The sequence below is a fragment of the Pongo pygmaeus genome, chromosome 4 (assembly GCF_028885625.2).
Source record: "Pongo pygmaeus isolate AG05252 chromosome 4, NHGRI_mPonPyg2-v2.0_pri, whole genome shotgun sequence".
Taxonomy (NCBI): Eukaryota; Metazoa; Chordata; class Mammalia; order Primates; family Hominidae; genus Pongo; species Pongo pygmaeus.
The window spans coordinates 92,041,519-92,059,803 of NC_072377.2; the positions used below are offsets into that span (position 1 = coordinate 92,041,519).

Genomic DNA, 18,285 nt, shown 5'->3' on the forward strand with positions numbered 1-18,285 from the left:
GCGGAGGTTGCAGTGAGCCGAGATTATGCCACTGCACTCTAGCCTGGGCAATAAGAGCAAAACTCCATCTAAAAAAAAAAAGAAAAAAGAAATGAGGAGTTATGCTTGCCCTACTTGAGGGTGGAAGATGTATGCAAATTATTTGGAACTGATCTGCATTGGAGATTTATCTGTTCTGCCCCATTTATTGATTTATTCAACCATTTATTTCCATAAGTATGGACTCATGGATGTTCACATTATGCTGTGGGTTATAATTTAATACCACTTTACTGTGCTGCTCAAATTGTTCCAGTTTGAACATTGGGAGCACTTTTCAGTTGGCTCCTGTGTCCCTTTGACATAGTCTTATTATTTTTTTTTTCCTATTTTTTTGTTGGGTTTGACTTTGGTTCTGGCTTTTCTGTTGGTGGTAGCGGTGGTGGTTTTTGTTTGTTTCGAGTACTTCTTGTACGTTCTGGCACAAGATGTTCCATGCTCATCTTGCATATTTACTGCCCCAGTTCTAGAATCAGCCATTTCTTCAAAGAGCCCTGGTTCATTTGTTGACTAATGGTATTAGAAACCAAGATATGGTGGAGGTGGCAGCAAGCTGAGATCGCACAACTGCACTCTAGCCAGGCCGAGCCAGATCCCATGCCCCCTACCCCCACAAAAAATAAAAGAAACCAAGATATGGGTGCCAGGAATAATGCACTGTGTAGCCTTTTCAGATTGGCTTCTTTCACTTAGCAATATGCAATTAAGATTCATCTAAGTCTTTGCATGACTTCACAATTTATTCTTTTTCATTGCTGAGTAGAACTCCATTGCATGGATGTACCATTGTTTGTTTATTCATTCACCTATTGAAGAACATCTTGGTTACTCCCAGTTCTGGGTGATTATGAATAAAGCTGATATAAACACTTGTGTGTGGGGGTTTGTATTGACATAAGTTTTCAAAGCAGTTGAATAAATACCTTAGGAGTGTGGTTGCTGGATGGTATGGAAGAATGTTTCTTTTTTTTTATTTCCAACTTTTAAGTTCAGAGGTACATGTGCAGGATGTGCAGGTTTGTTACATAGGTAAACATGTGCCATGGTGGTTTGCTACATAGATTATCCCATCACTCAGGTACTAAGTCCAGCATCCATTAGCTATTCTTCCTAATGCTCTCCCTCCTCCCATGCCCCACCCTCTAATAGGCCCCAGTGTGTGTTGTTTCCCTGATGTGTCCATGTGTTCTCATCATTTAGCTCCTACTTATAAGTGAGAATATGTGGTATTTGGTTTTGGTTTTCTGTTCCTGCATTAGTTTGCTAAGGATAATGGCCACCAGCCCCATCCATGTCCCTGCAAAGGTTATGATCTCATTCCTTTTTATGGCTGCATAATATTCCATGGTGTATATGTACCACATTTTCTTTATCCAGCCTACCATTGATGGGTATTGAGGTTGATACCATGTCTTTGCTATTGTGGATAGTGCTGCAATAAATATATGCAGGCATGTATCTTTATAATATTAATAGAATGATTTAGGCCCAGCATGGTGGCTCATGCTTGTAATCTCAGCACTTTGGGAGGCCAACACGGGTGTATTGCTTGAGCTCAGGAGTTTGAGACCAGCCTGTGCAACATGACAAAATCCCATCTTTACAAAAAATACAAAAATTAGCCAGATGTGGAGACACATGCCTATAGTCTCAGCTACTTGGGAGGCTGAGGTGGGAGGATTGCTTCAGCCTGGGAGGCCGAGGTTGCAGCAAGCCAAAATCATGCCACTGCACTCAAGCCTCGGTGACAGAGCCAGACCCTTTCTCAAAATAATAATAATAATAATAGAACAATTTCTTTTTTTTCTTTTTCTTTTTTTGTAGTTGCAAGATTTAATAGAGTGAAATAGAGTGAAAACAGAGCTCCCATACAAAGGGAGGGGACCCAAAGGGGGTTGCCATTGCCGGCTCAAATGCCTGGGTTTATATCCCGATCCTTGTCCATCCTGCTGTGCTCTCAGGCAATAGATGATTGGCTATTTCTTTACCTCCTGTTTTTGCCTAATTAGCATTTTAGTGAGCTCTCTGATTGGTTGGGTGTGAGCTAAGTTGCAAGCCCCATGTTTAAAGGTGGATGTGGTCACCTTCCCAGCTAGGCTTAGGGACTGGGAAATCCAGCTAGTCCTGTCTCTCAGTACCCCCTCTCAACAGGAAAACCCAAATGCTGTTGGGGAATTTGGCTGATGACTGCTCTAACTGCTTCCTGCTGAACTGGAGCATAGTAGGGGTTGTGCAGTTGAGATTTCCTCGGGAGGGGTGCCTTCGATGTCATTAACATCGGAGCATGGGCTAGCAGGCCAGTCCAGGGGTCCGTGGTGGACCTTAGTCATGGACTGCATCTGGGGCTCCATTTTAAGAACCATTTGTAGTTTTACAGTTTCAATTCATTTTGGAGGTCCCTTCATGGTCGCCAAAATGTTACTGGGGGTCCTTGCTCACAGAGCTCCCAAGATGGTGGTGGGCCACTTCCAAGATGGTAACAAGACTTGTGTTCTCTGACCTGGGGTTCTGGGCCTCATGGATTCCAAGGAATGGAATCTTGGGCCATGCGGTGAGTGTTATAGCTCTATTAGGAGCTGTGGGTCATGGAAGAGAACCGTGGAACCCAGTGACTAGTGTTCAGCTCGATTAGGACAAACCCAGGCACTTAGCCGTGCAGGAATAATGGCAAGCCTTTAGCATGATCGGGAGTGGCAATGGGAGTCTCGCTGGATCGGGAGCACAGCGGACACCCTGCCGAATCTGGAGGGATGGGAATCATGGGCGGGTCTGTGACAGTGGCAAAGAGCGGTGGTGGACAGCGAGCGAAAAGCTCAGCTCGAGCCGTAACAAACATGGACGAGAAGAATGCAGTTGCAAGATTTAACAGAGTGAAACTGAATGAAAACAGAGCTCCCATACAAAAGGAGGGGACCCAAAGGGGGTTGCCATAACAGAACAATTTCTATTCCTTTGCGTATATACCCAGTAATGGGATTGCTGAGTCGAATGGTATTTCTGCCTCTAGGTCTTTGAGGAATCACCACATTGTCTTCCACAATGGTTGAACTAATTTACACTCCCATCAACAGTGTAAAAGCCTTCCTTTTCCTCCACAACCTCACCAGCATCTGTTGTTTTTTGACTTTTTAATAATAGCCATTCTGACTGGTTTGAGATGGTATCTCATTGTGGTTTTGACTTGCATTTCCTAACAGTCAGTGATGTTGAGCTTTTTTTCATATGTGAAAAATTTTTCTTTATAAGACACTGCTAAATTGTCTTCCAAAGTGATTGTACCATTTTACATTTCCACCAGGAACAAATGAGAGTTCTTGTTTCACATCCTTGCCAGCAATTGGTATTGTTGGGTTTTTGGATATTAGCCATTCCAATTGATAATGTAGTGATGGCTCATTGCTATATTATATATACACATATATGTATTTTATTTATAAATATATGATTCAGTGAATAAATGAATCATTACATGTAATAACATCATAGTACATTAGCAGAGGCAGCCTTAGACTACTACTCTTTCCCAACTCCTGACTCCTCTAGAAAAGCTTATATGTTAAGGCAGTAGGACTCTGACCCAGAGTAACAGACAGCTTTTACACTGTCTAGATACATATAAGAACTGAAAATTCTTAATTTGTCCAAGAGCAACATTATAAGTCTGAATATTTAACTTTTATACATATACTATTTATATTCACATACTATTTAAAACTATTAAAAGTCTGATCCAAAAATGAATGCTAAATGCCAAATAATAACAAATCCTATAATTAGACATCGGTATAAATAGGAACCTAATAATAGCTGTTTAGAATCTATTTGTCTTCTTTATTATTAAAAATAGCATACACACTCCCCAGTTATCAAGTAATCAGTCAAGGATTGGGTGCTATGCTTTAAAGGATTACATGATGTTCCTTTTGGTTCATGATATGCAGGAGCTAAGAAGAACCAGGTTGTGTGGTATTTAGAGAAATAATGTGAGCAACCACCCAACTGAAAGTTAAAATAATTATTGACCTTTGATCTTACAGTTGCTGTATTATTTAGTTGGCTTCACTTAAAACCAAAGTTATCAAACATATAAGAGTTATCACCACATTCAAGAGCAAGCAAGATAATTTTCAAAGTTTAAACTGATTAACAATGTTGAAAATAATTCTTAAAAATGCTGATTGAAACATCAGTTTGTACGTTTACAAGTCCATTCTTCAATATCTATTTGGTAATCCCAATCAGTATGATTAAGATTTTAAATACTAAAATACTATTACCAAAATTATAAAAAGTTTTATTGTAGCCATTTTAGGCTTTCATATTCAGCAAATAGGATATCAGATTAGCTTTGTTTTTTACTTTCAGGAGTGGGCAGGAGTAAAATTAAGATTTTAAAATAAATATATTTTTATATATGATTTCATAATGTTTGCTGGGTGGGGGGAGCTCCACTATTTTAACAGCCTATCATATACTTATCAGTAGCATCACTAATTTTAGCTGTTTCTCAGAAGTACCACAGTCATATAGGAAACTGCACATATTATAACTCCATAGCTTGAATTTTCACAAATAGAACACAACTCTGTAGCTAGCACCTAGATTAAGAAGCAAGATAGTTCCAGCACTTCAGAAGCCCCCTTCAAGCTACTTTGCAATCATTACACCACCCAGATTTTCAACAGCATGTTCGTCTGTTTTAGCACTTTGCATAAATGGAATTGCAAAGTGTCTTTTGTTGCATGTTTTCTTAGTATCAATGTTAGTGAGATTCACCTACATTGTTGCATGTAGACTATTTCTTCCCATTGCTATACACTACATCTACTATTTCATTGTGACTGTACCAGTTTATCCATTTTGATGGATATTGTGTATTTCATTGTGACTCTACCACCATTTATCTATTTTGATGTCATTCATTGTGAATGTACCACAATTTATCTATTCATTCTAATGTTGAAGGGCATTTTAGTATTTCTCCATTTGGGACTAAAGTGCTATTATCTATGGTGTAGGACATGCCATTTAATAAAATGTATGGAATTTGTGGGGTAAATACTTACCAGTGAAATTGTCACAAGGAAACATGATCAGCCTTAGAAGAAAATGACTAAGTATTTCAGTTTAACATGTATAGCAATTAGGATACATAGCAATATATAGCAATTGCTTAGAATGTACAGCAATTTAAATCCTCATTTACGTTGTGAAAGTTCTTCACATCCTTGCCAATGCTTGTTATTTTCTGTCTTTTGTTTCTTATTTTACCAACAAGAATGAGGTTGAAGATATTTTCCACCTTTTCAAACTTAGCCCTTTTGTTAGATGTATAGTAGTACCACACTGTACTTTAATTTTCCTGATGATTAATGAAGTCATGCATGTTTTCATGTTATTGACCACTCGGATATCCTCATTTGTGACATGTCATTTTCATTTTTTTGGTGTCTTTTAAAAATATATAAATATAATTGATTGTAAGTATATTTTGTAGATTCTGGGTATGAGGTGTTTCGGAAAGTTTTTTAAAATCTCATTATAAGGTCTTATTTTACCCTCTTGATGGTATTTTTCTCTTGTGAACAGAGTTTTTTAATTTTAATATAGTCCATTTAACCAATTTTCTTTATTAGCAGGTTTTTTTGGTCCAGTTTCCCCAATTTTGCCTAGACAAAAATCACATGTAGGTTAAACCTGCAATCTGTCTGTAATTTTTTGTATGGTCTGAGAAAAGGGTCAACATACACTTTTATTCTGTATAGATATGCAACTGATTCATCATCACTAAATGAAAAGATCACTTCTTGTACCTACTTGCAGTATGACTTGTAACAAAGTATAAATGCTTGAGGTTATGGGTACCCCATTTATTCTGATGTGATTATGTATTGCATGCCTGTATCAAAATATCTCATGTATACACCTACTATGTAGCCACAAAAATTAAAAGTTTTAAAAAAATTAAAGTAGGTGTTTGTGTATGTATGGGTCAGTTCCTGGAATTTCTGGTCTGTTTTATTGGTCACATTTTTCTAAAACCACTTAGCAATAGCACATCGACTTTATTAGAAGAACTTTAGAATGTATCATTTTCTCTGGGTTCTTCTTTTTCAAAATTGCATCAACGAATCTTGGTTTTTTGTACTCCATATGAATTTTTAAATCAACTTACTAGTTTCCACAAAGATAGCTGCTGGGCTTTTTATTGAGACTGTACTGAAATTGTAGATTTGAGGGATTGACATCTGTGCAATAATACTTTATATATCTCTCCATTTATTTAGAAATTCTTCACTTACAAAAATGTTTTGTAATTTTTCAGTGAGGAGGTCTTGGCACATCTTTTATTAGATTTAGTCTTATGTATTTGGGGGCTTTTGATGTTACGGTCAAGGGCAACATTTAAAAATATTGTTTTCAGTCAGTTGCTGGTATGTGAAAATACAACTAATTTTTTAAATATTGACCTGTGTACAGCAACCTTGCAAATACAGTTTAGTTTTTATATTTTGATAAGGAATTTTAAATACATATTTTAGGTACACATACACAATCATATTGAATAGTGAATAATGACAGTTTTGACCCTTCTAATCTTAATGTTTGTTTGTTTGTTTTGATCTTGCATTACTCTACTGCCTAGGACCTCCAGTACAAGATTAAATGGAAATGGTCATAGTAGGAATCTTTGTCTCATTTCTGAGCACAAGAGAAAAGTCTTCAATAACATGCTTCAAGATTAATGTTTGCTGTTGGTTTTTAGTAGATAATCTTCCTCCAATTAAGGATGCTTCTCTCTCATCCTAATTTTCCAAAAAGCTTTATTGTGAATGGCTACTACATTTTGTCAAGTGCTTTTCCTGAATCATAAGATTTAGTTTAGCTGTTTGCATTTTTTCCTCTCAATCTGATAAATTATGTTAACTGGCTTTTAGATGTAAAGCGAACCTGGATTAAATCTCACTTGGTTTGATGCATATATCACTAAATTGGATTAGCTAATATTTTTACTAAGGGTATTTACATCTATAATTATGAGAGAGATTGGTTTTTAATTTGTTCCTTTCTTGTAATATCCCTATCAGATTCTGGAGTCAATATTACCTTGCCTTATAAAAAGAGTAAGGAACCATTCACTCTGGAAGAGTTTGTGCAAAATTGTTATTATTTCTTCCTCAATTATTGGGCAAAATTCGCAGATGAAGCCATCTGGGCTATGAATTTTCTTTGTACAGAAATTTTTAAATAATGGATTTCCTTTATTTAATATAAGATTTTTCTATTTCTTCTTTTGCTGCTTTGGTAATTGCCTTTTCCAATAAATGTTTCTCTTCATTTGTCAAATTTATTGATGTAAGGCTGTTCATAATACAGATTATCTCTTACCCAAAATGCTTGCAACCAGAAGTGTTTCAGATTTGGGGTTTTTTCTGGTTTTGGAATATTTTTGCATTATACTTACCAGTTAAGCATTCCAAATCCAAAAGTCTGAAATCCAAAATGCTCCAATTAGTATTTCCTTTGAGCATCATGTGGGCACTCAAAAAGTTTTGGATTTCGGAGCATTTCAGATCTCATATTATCAAACTTAGGATGCTCAACCTATATACTCTTCATTTTTCAAAATTTCATTATAAATATTTCAAGTAATATTCTTGGAAGATTGAATTTTACAATGAACACACATGTATGCTTCACTTGGATGCTACATATTTTATGTTTTAAAATGTATCTATCAACTCATCTACTCATAGTTCTAGCAATTTATCTTATTTCAGTAGGAATTTTTAATTTTTACTTCCCCCTAAATATTCTTTGCATATTATTCGAGTTCAATATGTTTAGTTTTTTTCCTCATAGTTTTTTCCTTTTTGGGTAAAATTTACATTAAGTGAAATGCACAAATTTTAAGTGGACATCCATTGAATTTTGACAGAGGCATATACCCATTTAACCCAAATCCTACAAGATATAAAACATTCTCATTCCAGAAAGTTTCCTTATGCCTCTTCCCAGTCAATCCCTACCTCTACCCTTCCTGAAAGTCAACCATTCTTCTGATATTTTCCACCGTACATTAGTTTATTCTAGAAATTTATATAAATTGAATTTACAGTATGCACTCTGTTTTATAAGACTTATTTCAGCATATTAAAGATTCATCCAGGTTTTGCATAAATCATCAGTTTGTACTTTTTTCACTGCTATTATTCCATTGTATATTTATACCAGTGTGTGTATATATTCTACTACTGATAGACACCTGGGCTTTTTTTAGTCTGGGACTACTTTGAATAAAGCTGCTATAAACATTCTTGACCTTTTTGTAGGTGTGTCTTTCTCTTGAGTAAACACATAAATGTAAAATTGTTGGGTCACAGGATAGGTGTAAATTTAGTTTTATAAGAAACTACTACAACATTTTTGTAAAGTAGCCGTGTCATTTTCATAGTAGTTGTACCCCAAAGTATCAGAGTTCCAGTTGCATCATATCCTTGTCTACATTTGGTATAGTGGTATTTCATTTTGATTTTAATTAGCATATTTCTGATGACTAATAATGTTGAGTTGCACATCTTTTAAAATTGTATGTGAATGGAAGCCTGTCTCTGAAAGGAATATTACTGGGGGAAGAAAAATTCTCTAAGAAGAAATTAAAATCAGAAGCTGGGGACTTCCTCTTCCAATTAAGGTGAAATTAATAGGGAGCAGATTCACTCCTCTATTTTACAAAACTAAATAACTAAAGAAATTCTACATGAAACCTTGATTGTTCCAGCTTACTGACTTGATTGTCCAGTCACAGCACAGGGGAAAAACTAAACAAAGCCCAGTGGTCTTCCTGAGTTGAGAATCTGGTAAGGCTAAGGGAACTACAATTGACAGAAAACAGTACCAGAAAGGAAGGCTGCGGGGTGAGGAAGCTCTATAGAGGTAGAGGGTTCCCTCACATCTTCAGCCAAGTTCTGACCAATGCATGCATTTGAGGAAATTTCTAAGTGTTGGGGAAAGAATCACCAAAAAGGACAGGCAGAACAATCCTCTGGACTCATACAAGGATAGGAATAGTGTAATTCCTGTTCCCATTAGCCAAAGTAGGAAAACCTTTTAATACATGGGGCATTGGTAGAGTATTCAAAAGGGTATTGCCTCAGTATGGGTAAAAATTAGCATGAAATTAAAGTCTGATCTCACCTTAAATACAAGCCTCAAAAGAATCAAAACTGCCTCCTTGGTTTCCTATTGACTTAGTTGGATTCCAGCACAAAGCTCAAGAATAAAATTATGCACTGGTTAACGATGGAGATAGGTTTTGAGAAATGTGTCATTAGGCAATTTAATCATTGTGCAAACATCATAGGGTGGACTTACACAAACCAAGATGGTGCAGCCTACTACACATCTATGTTATACGGTATAGCCTATTGTTCTTAGGCTACAAACCTGTGCAGTTTGTTACTGTCCTGAATACTGCAGGCAATTGTAACACAATTTTAAGTATTTGTGTATCTCACGATAGCTAAACAGAAAAGGTATAGTAAAAATACTGTATAAAAGATTAAAAATAGTATACTTGTCTAGGGTACTTACCATAAATGGAACTTGTAGGACTGGAAGTTTCTTTGGATGAGTCAGTGAGTGATGAGGGAAAGTGAAGGCCTAGGACATTACTGTACACTACTGTGGACTTACAAACACTGTATACATAGGCTACACTAAATTTACAAAGATATTGTCTTTCTTTAATAATTAATTAAACTTAGCTTACTGTCACTTTTTACTTTAGAAACTTTTTATTTTTCAATTTTGGGTTCTTGTAATAGCTTAGCTTAAAACACAAATACACAGAACTGTACAAAAATATTTACTTTCTTTATATGCTTATTCTATATGCTGTTTACTATTTTCAAAGCTTTTTATTTTTATTTTTTATTTTTTAAACTTTTTGTTAAAAAAACAAGACACACCTGCATTAGCCTAGGCCTGCACAGCATCAGAATCCTCAAAAACCCTGTCTTACCCTCTACATCTTGTACCACTGGAAGGTCTTCAGGGGCAGTAAGAAGCACGGCACTGTCATTTCCCATGATAACAACGTCTTCTTCTGGAATACCTTCTAAATGACCTGCTTTTTTCTTCTAATAAGTAGGACTATACTCTAAAATAATAAAAAAAAGTATAACAAATACATGAACCAGTAACATAGTAGCTTATCATTGTTATTAAGTATAATGTGCTGTGTGTAATTGTGTGCTAGGCTTTTATATGGCTGCCAGTGCAGCAGGTTTGTTTACGCCAGCATCACCACAAACATGAGCAATGCAGTGCACTACAATGTTATGATGGTTACGACATCACTAGGTGATATAAATTTTTCAACTCCATTATAATCCTATGGGACCACCATTATATATCCAGTTCATTGTTGACCAAAAAGTTATTATGTAGTACATGACTCTATTTAAGGAAAAAAATACCTTGTACTCAACAGGCAAAATTCATAATGTCTGGAATCCAGTCAACGATTTTCAGTGACGCAAAGAAGCAGGAAAACATGACCCACAATGAAAAGAAAAATCATTCAATAGACACAAGATAAAATTAGTAGATAAGAACATTGAATCTGCTATTATAACTATATGTTATATGTTCAAGAAAGTAGAGGAAAGCATAAACATATTTTTAAAGACTCAATTTGAACTTAGTTCTAAAGGTTTTTTAAAATGTCTGAGATTGAAAATTTCACTGAATTAGTTAAATACCAGACAGGATGCTGCCAAAAATAAAAAGACAAATTGAAAACATAGCATAGCAACAAAAACTATCCAAAATGAAACACAGAAGGAAAAAGGAAACCTGGAAAAAAATGAACAGAGCAACAATGAGTTGTGGGACAAATTCAGTCAAACGGACCAAAAAATGTTTGTATTGCTTTACAAGTTAGCAACAAATACAGCTGAATAATCATAAACATGGCACTTCTAATTCTCAAATTGGAGGGACAAGACCAGGAAAATGCTCTTCCACTTAAAACGCATTTGTTAAAACTGAAATCCACAACTTCTGTCAAGACCCTCAATATTCTCAAGCAAAATCAACACCTATAAAGAGTCAAAGAAGACTATTAATAGTATCAAGTTTACTCCACATGTCTGAGTATGTAACTGAAAGGTCTTACGTGTTTTTATACAGGTAGTGCTTTTACTAAACATTTTATGTAGCCATCCTAGGCACTTTTAAGAATATAACACCCTTTAAACATATTCTTTTGCAGAAACAGATGTCAAGAAAATTGTAAAATCCAACGATGCATTGCAATCAAATTTCTCCTCTTTCCTCAGGAGGAAAAACTAGTCAGCCTTTAACATGGCCTGAAATAAAAAGCCAATGATCAAAGAACCTGAATGAACCCAAGAAATAAGAAACATAAAACAATACCAAGGATCATCATAATTGAATTGCTAGAGGTTGAACACTTTTTCATGTGCTTAATGGTCAACTGTGAAGTGCCTATTCAAATGTCTCACCCATTTCCTAACCTATTTTTTTAATTCTTTATATATCCTGATTCCAGTCTTTTGTCTCATTTAGCAAGTATTTTATTTCAAGTTGTAACATGTCTATTTCCTTAACTTTTTTTGATGAGCATAAGTTTTTAATTTCTATGAAATCTTTTATTATTAAAAACAATTTTATGGGGGCCAAGTGCGGTGGCTCACACCTGTAATCCCAGCAATTTGGGAGGCCGAGGCAGGTGGATTAGCTGAGGTCAGGAGTTTGAGACCAGCCTGGCCAAAATGGTGAAACGTCTCTACTAAAAAAAAATTAGCCACACGCCTGTCCTCAGGAGGCTAAGGCAGGAGAATTGCTTGAACCCAGGAGGCAGAGGTTGTAGTGAGCTGAGATTGTGCCACTGCACTCCAGCCTGGGCAACAAAGTGAGACTCCATCTCAAAAAACAACAACAACAACAAAAAAAAAACGCAATTTTATGGTTAATACTTTGTGTCCTAAGAAATCTATATCCACCACTAATTGCCAAACTATGTTGTAGCTTTTACATTTGGCTCTTGAATTGATTCTTGTGTACAGTATGAGGTAGGGGTTGAGGTTGATTTTTTTAAAATGTGGACATCCAATTATTCTAGCACCAGTTGTTGCAATGACTCTCCTTTCACCATTGTATTGCTTTGACACCTTTGTCAAAAATTAAATGAGTGTGTAAGTATGAGACTATTTCTCAGCTCTCTTTCATTGAACCATTTGTTTGTCTTTACGGCAGAACCACAATGTTGCTTTATAGTAAATCTTCAAATCCTCTAATTTTTTCCATTGCAAAATACTTTGGACAATCTAGGTACTTTACATTTCCATATAAATTTAAGATTAGACAGAAAATTTTTATTTGAGTTTGGTGAAACTATTATTTGGATTGTGTTGAATTTATATAACATTTGTGTTAATTTATATAACATTAAGTCTTCCAATACTTTCATGTGAAACATATAATTTACTTATGTCTACTTTAATTTCTCTTAACGTTTTGTAGATTTCAGTGTATAGGTCTTATACATGTTGGTAAAAAGCTACTTCTAACTTGCTTTTTGACACTATTGTAACAAGAATTACTAATTTTTCAAGTGTTCATTGCTGTATTCTTACTTTTTAAATGTCTGTAGTCATCTCATATTTTGATTACTGTTTTTTAATTAGCATTGACATGGGTTACTGTTTTTAACTTTATTTCTCCTTGAACCAATTTTGGTAAGAATATAATCAACTTCATTAATCTTTTGGAACAATCATTTTTAGCTTTATTAATTTTCTCTATTATACATTTCTGTAGTATTTCATTGGTTTTTGCTGAATTATTCCTTTAATTCTACTTTCCTTAGGTTTGATGATCTCTTATAGCTTCTTGAATGGGAAACTTTAAATTTTGTTCTACAATGGGTTAAATAGCATCAAAATTTGATGTCATGTTCTTTACCTTTCAAAATACTTCATAGTTTCTTTTTATTTGCTCTTTAAACAATGAACTATATAGAAATAGAATGCTTAAAGTTAAGGTAGTTGAAATTTTGTTCTCTTTTTTATCATTTCTAGCTTAATTCCATGGTGGTCAGAAAACATTACAAATGATTTCAGTATTTTTACTTTTTTTTTGGAGACACGGTTTCACTCTTGTTGCCCAGGCTGGAGTAGAGTGGCATGATCTCAGCTCACTGCAACCTCTGCCTCCCAGGTTCAAGCGATTCTCCTGCCTCAGCCTCCTGAGTATCTGGGATTACAGGTGTGCGCCACCATGTCCAGCTAATTTTTATATATATATATTTTTTAGTAGGGACAGGGTTTCACCATGTTGGCCAGGCTGATTTCAAACTCCTGACCTCAGATGATGCACCCGTCTCAGCCTCCCAAAGCGCTGGGATTACAAGAATGAGCCACTGTACCTGGCCATCTTTTTGATAATTTCTAGCTTAATTCCACAGTGGTCAGAAAAACATTACAAATAATTTCAGTATTTTTACATTTCTTTATCTATTTTTTATTTGAATGGCCCAGAATGTGGTTGTGATGGTTAATTTTGAGTGTCAACTTGATTGGACTGAGGATACAAAAAGTATAAAGGATAAAATAAAGCAGGCAGAAGAAAGTGGAATTGCAGCAGGATGAGCCACAGAGAAAACTCCTCAGACACCGGATTAAAGGAAGAGGTTTTTTATCCGGCCGGGAGCACCAACAGACTTGCATCTTAAGAGCTGAGCCCCCTGAAGACAGAGTTCCTGACCTTTTTAATGGCTTACAGCTCTAAGGGGTTCCATGTGAAAGGGTCTGATGGACTGAGAGCACATGTGGTTAGAGTTGGGGGGGGTTAATCTTTTAACCTCAGGCTGGGTCATTAGTGGCACCGGCTGGTCTTGCCACTGACTTCCTTCTTGTTGTTTTTCAACTTTTACTTCCTCCTCCTCTTCAGAGACAGGAGACAGTAAGAGAAATGGCTTCGCTCCTCATTCCCCCCTTTGAGAACCTCACTCACTAGTGGGAGTTCTCACTCTCATCTACACTACCCAGGTCTTCCTGCCAGTCCAGTTCCATTGACTCCTAGAGTTACATACTCTCCCACTTTCCAACAGGGATTAAGTAGCTCTAATGGGTTATAGCACACATCAGTCTGGTCACTTCCTGGGCTGCATACCTTGTACTGGGTGGCATTATACACACAAGTCCCTTTTAAACAAAAAAGACTATTTTAACTTTTTTTTTTTTTTTTTTAACCCTACCTCAGTCTGAGGAAGGTCAGTTGAAGTCCTTACTGTATAAGTCCAAAATTTTAAAAAATGAGTTCCACGATGAACTTCCTCATGCTTCGGCCATGCGTGGACCAGTCAGCTTTCGGGTGTGACTGGAGCAGGGCTTGTTGTCTTCTTCAGGGTCATTCTACAAGGGTTGTCCAGGCTTGGTCTTGCCTCCCAGGTTTCAGGCGCTGCAGGTTTTACATGGCTGTGGTGGATCCAGGCTGGGATTCCCTCTACCTTCACAGCAGTGGAAGTGGTCAGGACAACAATCTGGGGTCCTTTCCACTGTGGGCACGAAGAGGCTACATTCCAGTCCTTGATCCACACTCAATCATCTGGGGAGAAAGGGTGAACTGGGGAGAATAAGCTAACAGGGCATCTCTCATTTACCCAGGCTGAGATTGTGTAATTTTTCCTAAAGCCTGTAGCTGTCACTGTAACTCAATTTCACCTAACTCTTGGGGAGTGCCTGGAAGTCCCTGCAATATGGGAGGGGGCCTATGATATAGTATTTCATAAAGGGAATATCCTGTTCTTTTAGAAGGGGTACATCTAATTTTAAATAATACCATAGGGAAAGCCTGTATCCATTTTAATCCTTTTTCCTGACATACTTTCCCTAAACTATTTTTGATAGTCTGATTCATCCGCTCCACCTTTCTGGAACTCTGAGGCTGGTAGGCTGCATGCAGTTTCCATGTGATCCCCAATACCTTTGCCGTCTTCTGTACCAAGTCAGCCACACATGCCGGCCCATTATCTGAGCTGATCCGTAAGGGCAGTCCAAATCTAGGAATAAGATCTCAAAGAAACACATGGGTTATTTCACAAGCTTTCTCAGTTCGTGTTGGATAAGCCTCCACCCACCCAGAGAAGGTACACACAAGAACTAGTAAATACTTGTTACCTCCACACTTTGGCATCTCTGTGAAGTCTGCCTGGAGATCTTTGAAGGGGGCTGCTCCGTAAGCTTGTATGCCGGGTGGAATGGCTGGACCTTGCCTTGCATTATGCTGTCGGCAGGTAACACACCGCTGTGTCACAGTTTTGGCAAGGGCTGACAAATGCGAGATGTAGAAATACCGGCCTAACAACTTTTCAAGTGACTCCTGACCTAGATGGGTGGTTTCATGCACAGCCAGTACAACTGCAGGTCCTAGCAGCTGTGGCACAGCTACTCTCCCATCTGGTAACTGAATCCATCCTTCCTCCATCACTTGTCCTCCCTCTACCTGGAGAAAGTCCTTTTCTTCTTTAGAATAAGTATGTACAAGATCAGGTGCTTGAGGGAGCAGAGGGGCTGTGACTGATGCCCGGAAAGGGGCAGATGCTGCTTTTGGAGACTCTGAGTCAGTGCAGGAATTCCCCAAACCCACCAAGGTGGAAGCTCGCTGGTGTCCTCTGCAATGCAGAACTGCCACCTTGTGGAGTTTCCATACTGCTTCTAATTGCAAGATTTCTTGCTGATATTTTATGTTTTTTCCCCCAGAGTTCAATAGGCCCTTTTCTTTATATAATGCTCCATGCACTTGAAGGGTTAAAAAGGCATACTGAGAATCAGCGTAAATGTTTACAGTCTTACCTTCACTGAGTTCTAATGCCCGAATTAAAGCAATGAGTTCAGCTTTCTGGGCTGAAGTGCCCTGGGGCAACGATCTGGCTTCAACAACAGTGTCCAGGGTTACCACTGCATACCCTGCATATCTCTCTCCTTGTGGGTTGATGAAGCTGCTCCCGTCCACATATAGTTCCTGGTCTACTGATGCCCAAGGCTGGTCCCAGAGGTCAGGTCTGCTAGAGTAAACTGAGTCCAACACTTCTACACAATCATGCTCCACAGGGCTCTCTGATACTGGGAGCAAGGTGGCGGGGCTCAGGGTGTTACAAACTTCAATGGTTATATGAGGATTTTCACAAAGCAAACTTTGGTACTTGGTGAGTCTAGCATTCGTTAGCCAATGATGTCCTTTAGCATTCATTAAAGTCACCACAGCATGGGGTGCCTTTATGTTCAGGTTTTGCCCAAGAGTCAGCTTATTTCCTGCCTTTCCTTGAACATCAGACTCCAAGTTCTTCAGCTTTTGGATCTTGGACTGACACCAGTTGATTTACCAGGGGCTCTTGGGCATTCAGCCACAGACTGAAGGCTGGGCTTCCCAACTTTTGAGGTTTTGGGACTTGGACTGGCTTCCTTGCTCCTGTTTGCAGAGAGCCTATTGTGAGATTTCACCTTGTAATTGTGTGAGCCAATTCTCCTTAGTAAATTCCCCTTCATATATACATATATCCTATTAGTTCTGTCCCTCTAGAAAATCCTAATACAGTGGTCATATTGATAAAGTTCCATGTAATCTTGAATGTGATTGTTATTATTTTGTGATCTATTATAGGTCCAAAATTGTTCAGAATTTCTATGGTCTTGTGTGTGCGCGTGAGTTCTTTCAGCCACTGAAATGTGTTAAAGGTGAATGACTTCCGTTATGATGAAATGTATCTCTTTTGTAATGCTTCTTGTCTTAATGCATACTTTGTTCTAATAGAGTAATTAAATTTGGTTTATTTTGGTATTTCACTTTATTACTTTCAATTTTGTCTTTTTAACTTTAGATTTGACCCTTAAAAGTACCATATAGTCAGTTTTGTTTTGTTTTTAAACAATCTGAAAATACTTTTATTTGGGATATTTAGTCCATTTACATTTAATCTAATTTCTGATATAGTTGCATTCATTTCCACTACTTTTGATTTCAGTCCCATCTGGTTTGTTTTCATCTTTTAAATTAATATTATTCCATTTCCTTCTTTTATTTACTTGTTATAGATTCTTTTATGGATTATCTTAAGAGATTACAGTGTACATTATTCTTTTATCACAATACAAATTACATTCACACTTTCATGATACTGCTAAAAACACATTATTTTAACTTCATTTATCCTTTCCTTTTCCATTGTTATTCTGAACTTTAAATATGCTGAATTTTAAAATAACACAGGCATTCAATAATTGTTTTTCGTCCATTTGCTTAAATATTTATAATGTCTTCCTTGTCCATTTCCATGTCTTCATCTATGATTATTGCCCTTCATCCTGACCACAAATCTCCTTAGTTTTTCTTTTTAAAGTCTTTCTATTAAAAGCCATGGAATCTTATATTAGTAGCTATTTTCTTTTAACATATTAAAGATGTAATTCCAAACGGAGAATGATGTCAGCAAGAAAGCAGAAGAGGAAGTCCTAGACCCTCCTTCCCCCAACAGGGACACCAGCTCAACAATACAAATACACATATCCTCTATTAGACTCTTCATCTTAATTTATTGTCTGCATTCTCTCCACTAGAAGCTAAGCTCTTGGAGGGAAGAGATTTTGCTGTTTTGCTCATTGTTGTAGCTAGGGTGTGTGGAACAGCCTATGGCACATTACAGGCACTCAACACGTATTTATTGAAAAATAATTAAATGGGTACAAACCAAATTATTCCAGACAAAACACTCTTTGTGAAGTCATTTTCAAATAACAATAAATGAATGCCCTCCAACATGATCTGTAACCATTCCTAAAATCAAACATAGCTGTATATTTTTCTCATAACACAGAGAAATCAGTTATCAGATTTAGAAATACATAGCCGGCCAGGCATGGTGGCTCATGCCTGTAATCCCAGCACTTTGGGAGGCCGAGGCAGGTGGATCACAAGGTCACGAGATTGAGACCATCCTGGCTAACACTGTGAAACCCCGTCTCTACTAAAAATACAAAAAATTAGCTGGTCATGGTGGCAGGCGCCTGTAGTCCCAGTTAACTCGGGAGGCTGAGGCAGGAGAATGGCGTGAACCCAGGAGGTGGAGCTTGCAGTGAGCTAAGACTGTGCCACTGCACTCCAGCCTGGGCGACAGAGCGAGATTCCATCTCAAAAAAAAAACAAAAAAAAAAAATATAT

General features: G+C 37.1%; 1 protein-coding gene across 2 annotated transcripts in view; it reads right to left on the bottom strand.

Annotated features, from left to right (window-relative positions):
• Positions 1-221: 221 nt before the first annotated feature.
• Positions 222-18,285, bottom strand: part of TMEM161B (transmembrane protein 161B) — a 95,001-nt gene continuing 76,937 nt past the window's right edge. Inside the window, exons 1-3 of one of the 2 annotated variants that reach the window (XR_010126412.1) lie at positions 15,249-18,248; positions 14,327-15,143; positions 222-11,414 (exon numbers count right to left, since the gene is read on the bottom strand). Coding sequence is in view for 1 of the 2 variants with exons in the window: in XM_054487919.2 (XP_054343894.1) it covers positions 14,432-14,626; positions 15,055-15,143; positions 15,249-15,354 (390 nt within the window). In the remaining variant the exon portion in view is untranslated. Of the gene's footprint in view, positions 15,144-15,248; positions 18,249-18,285 lie in introns of those variants that run through there. The other variant, XM_054487919.2, reaches the window with a different exon arrangement.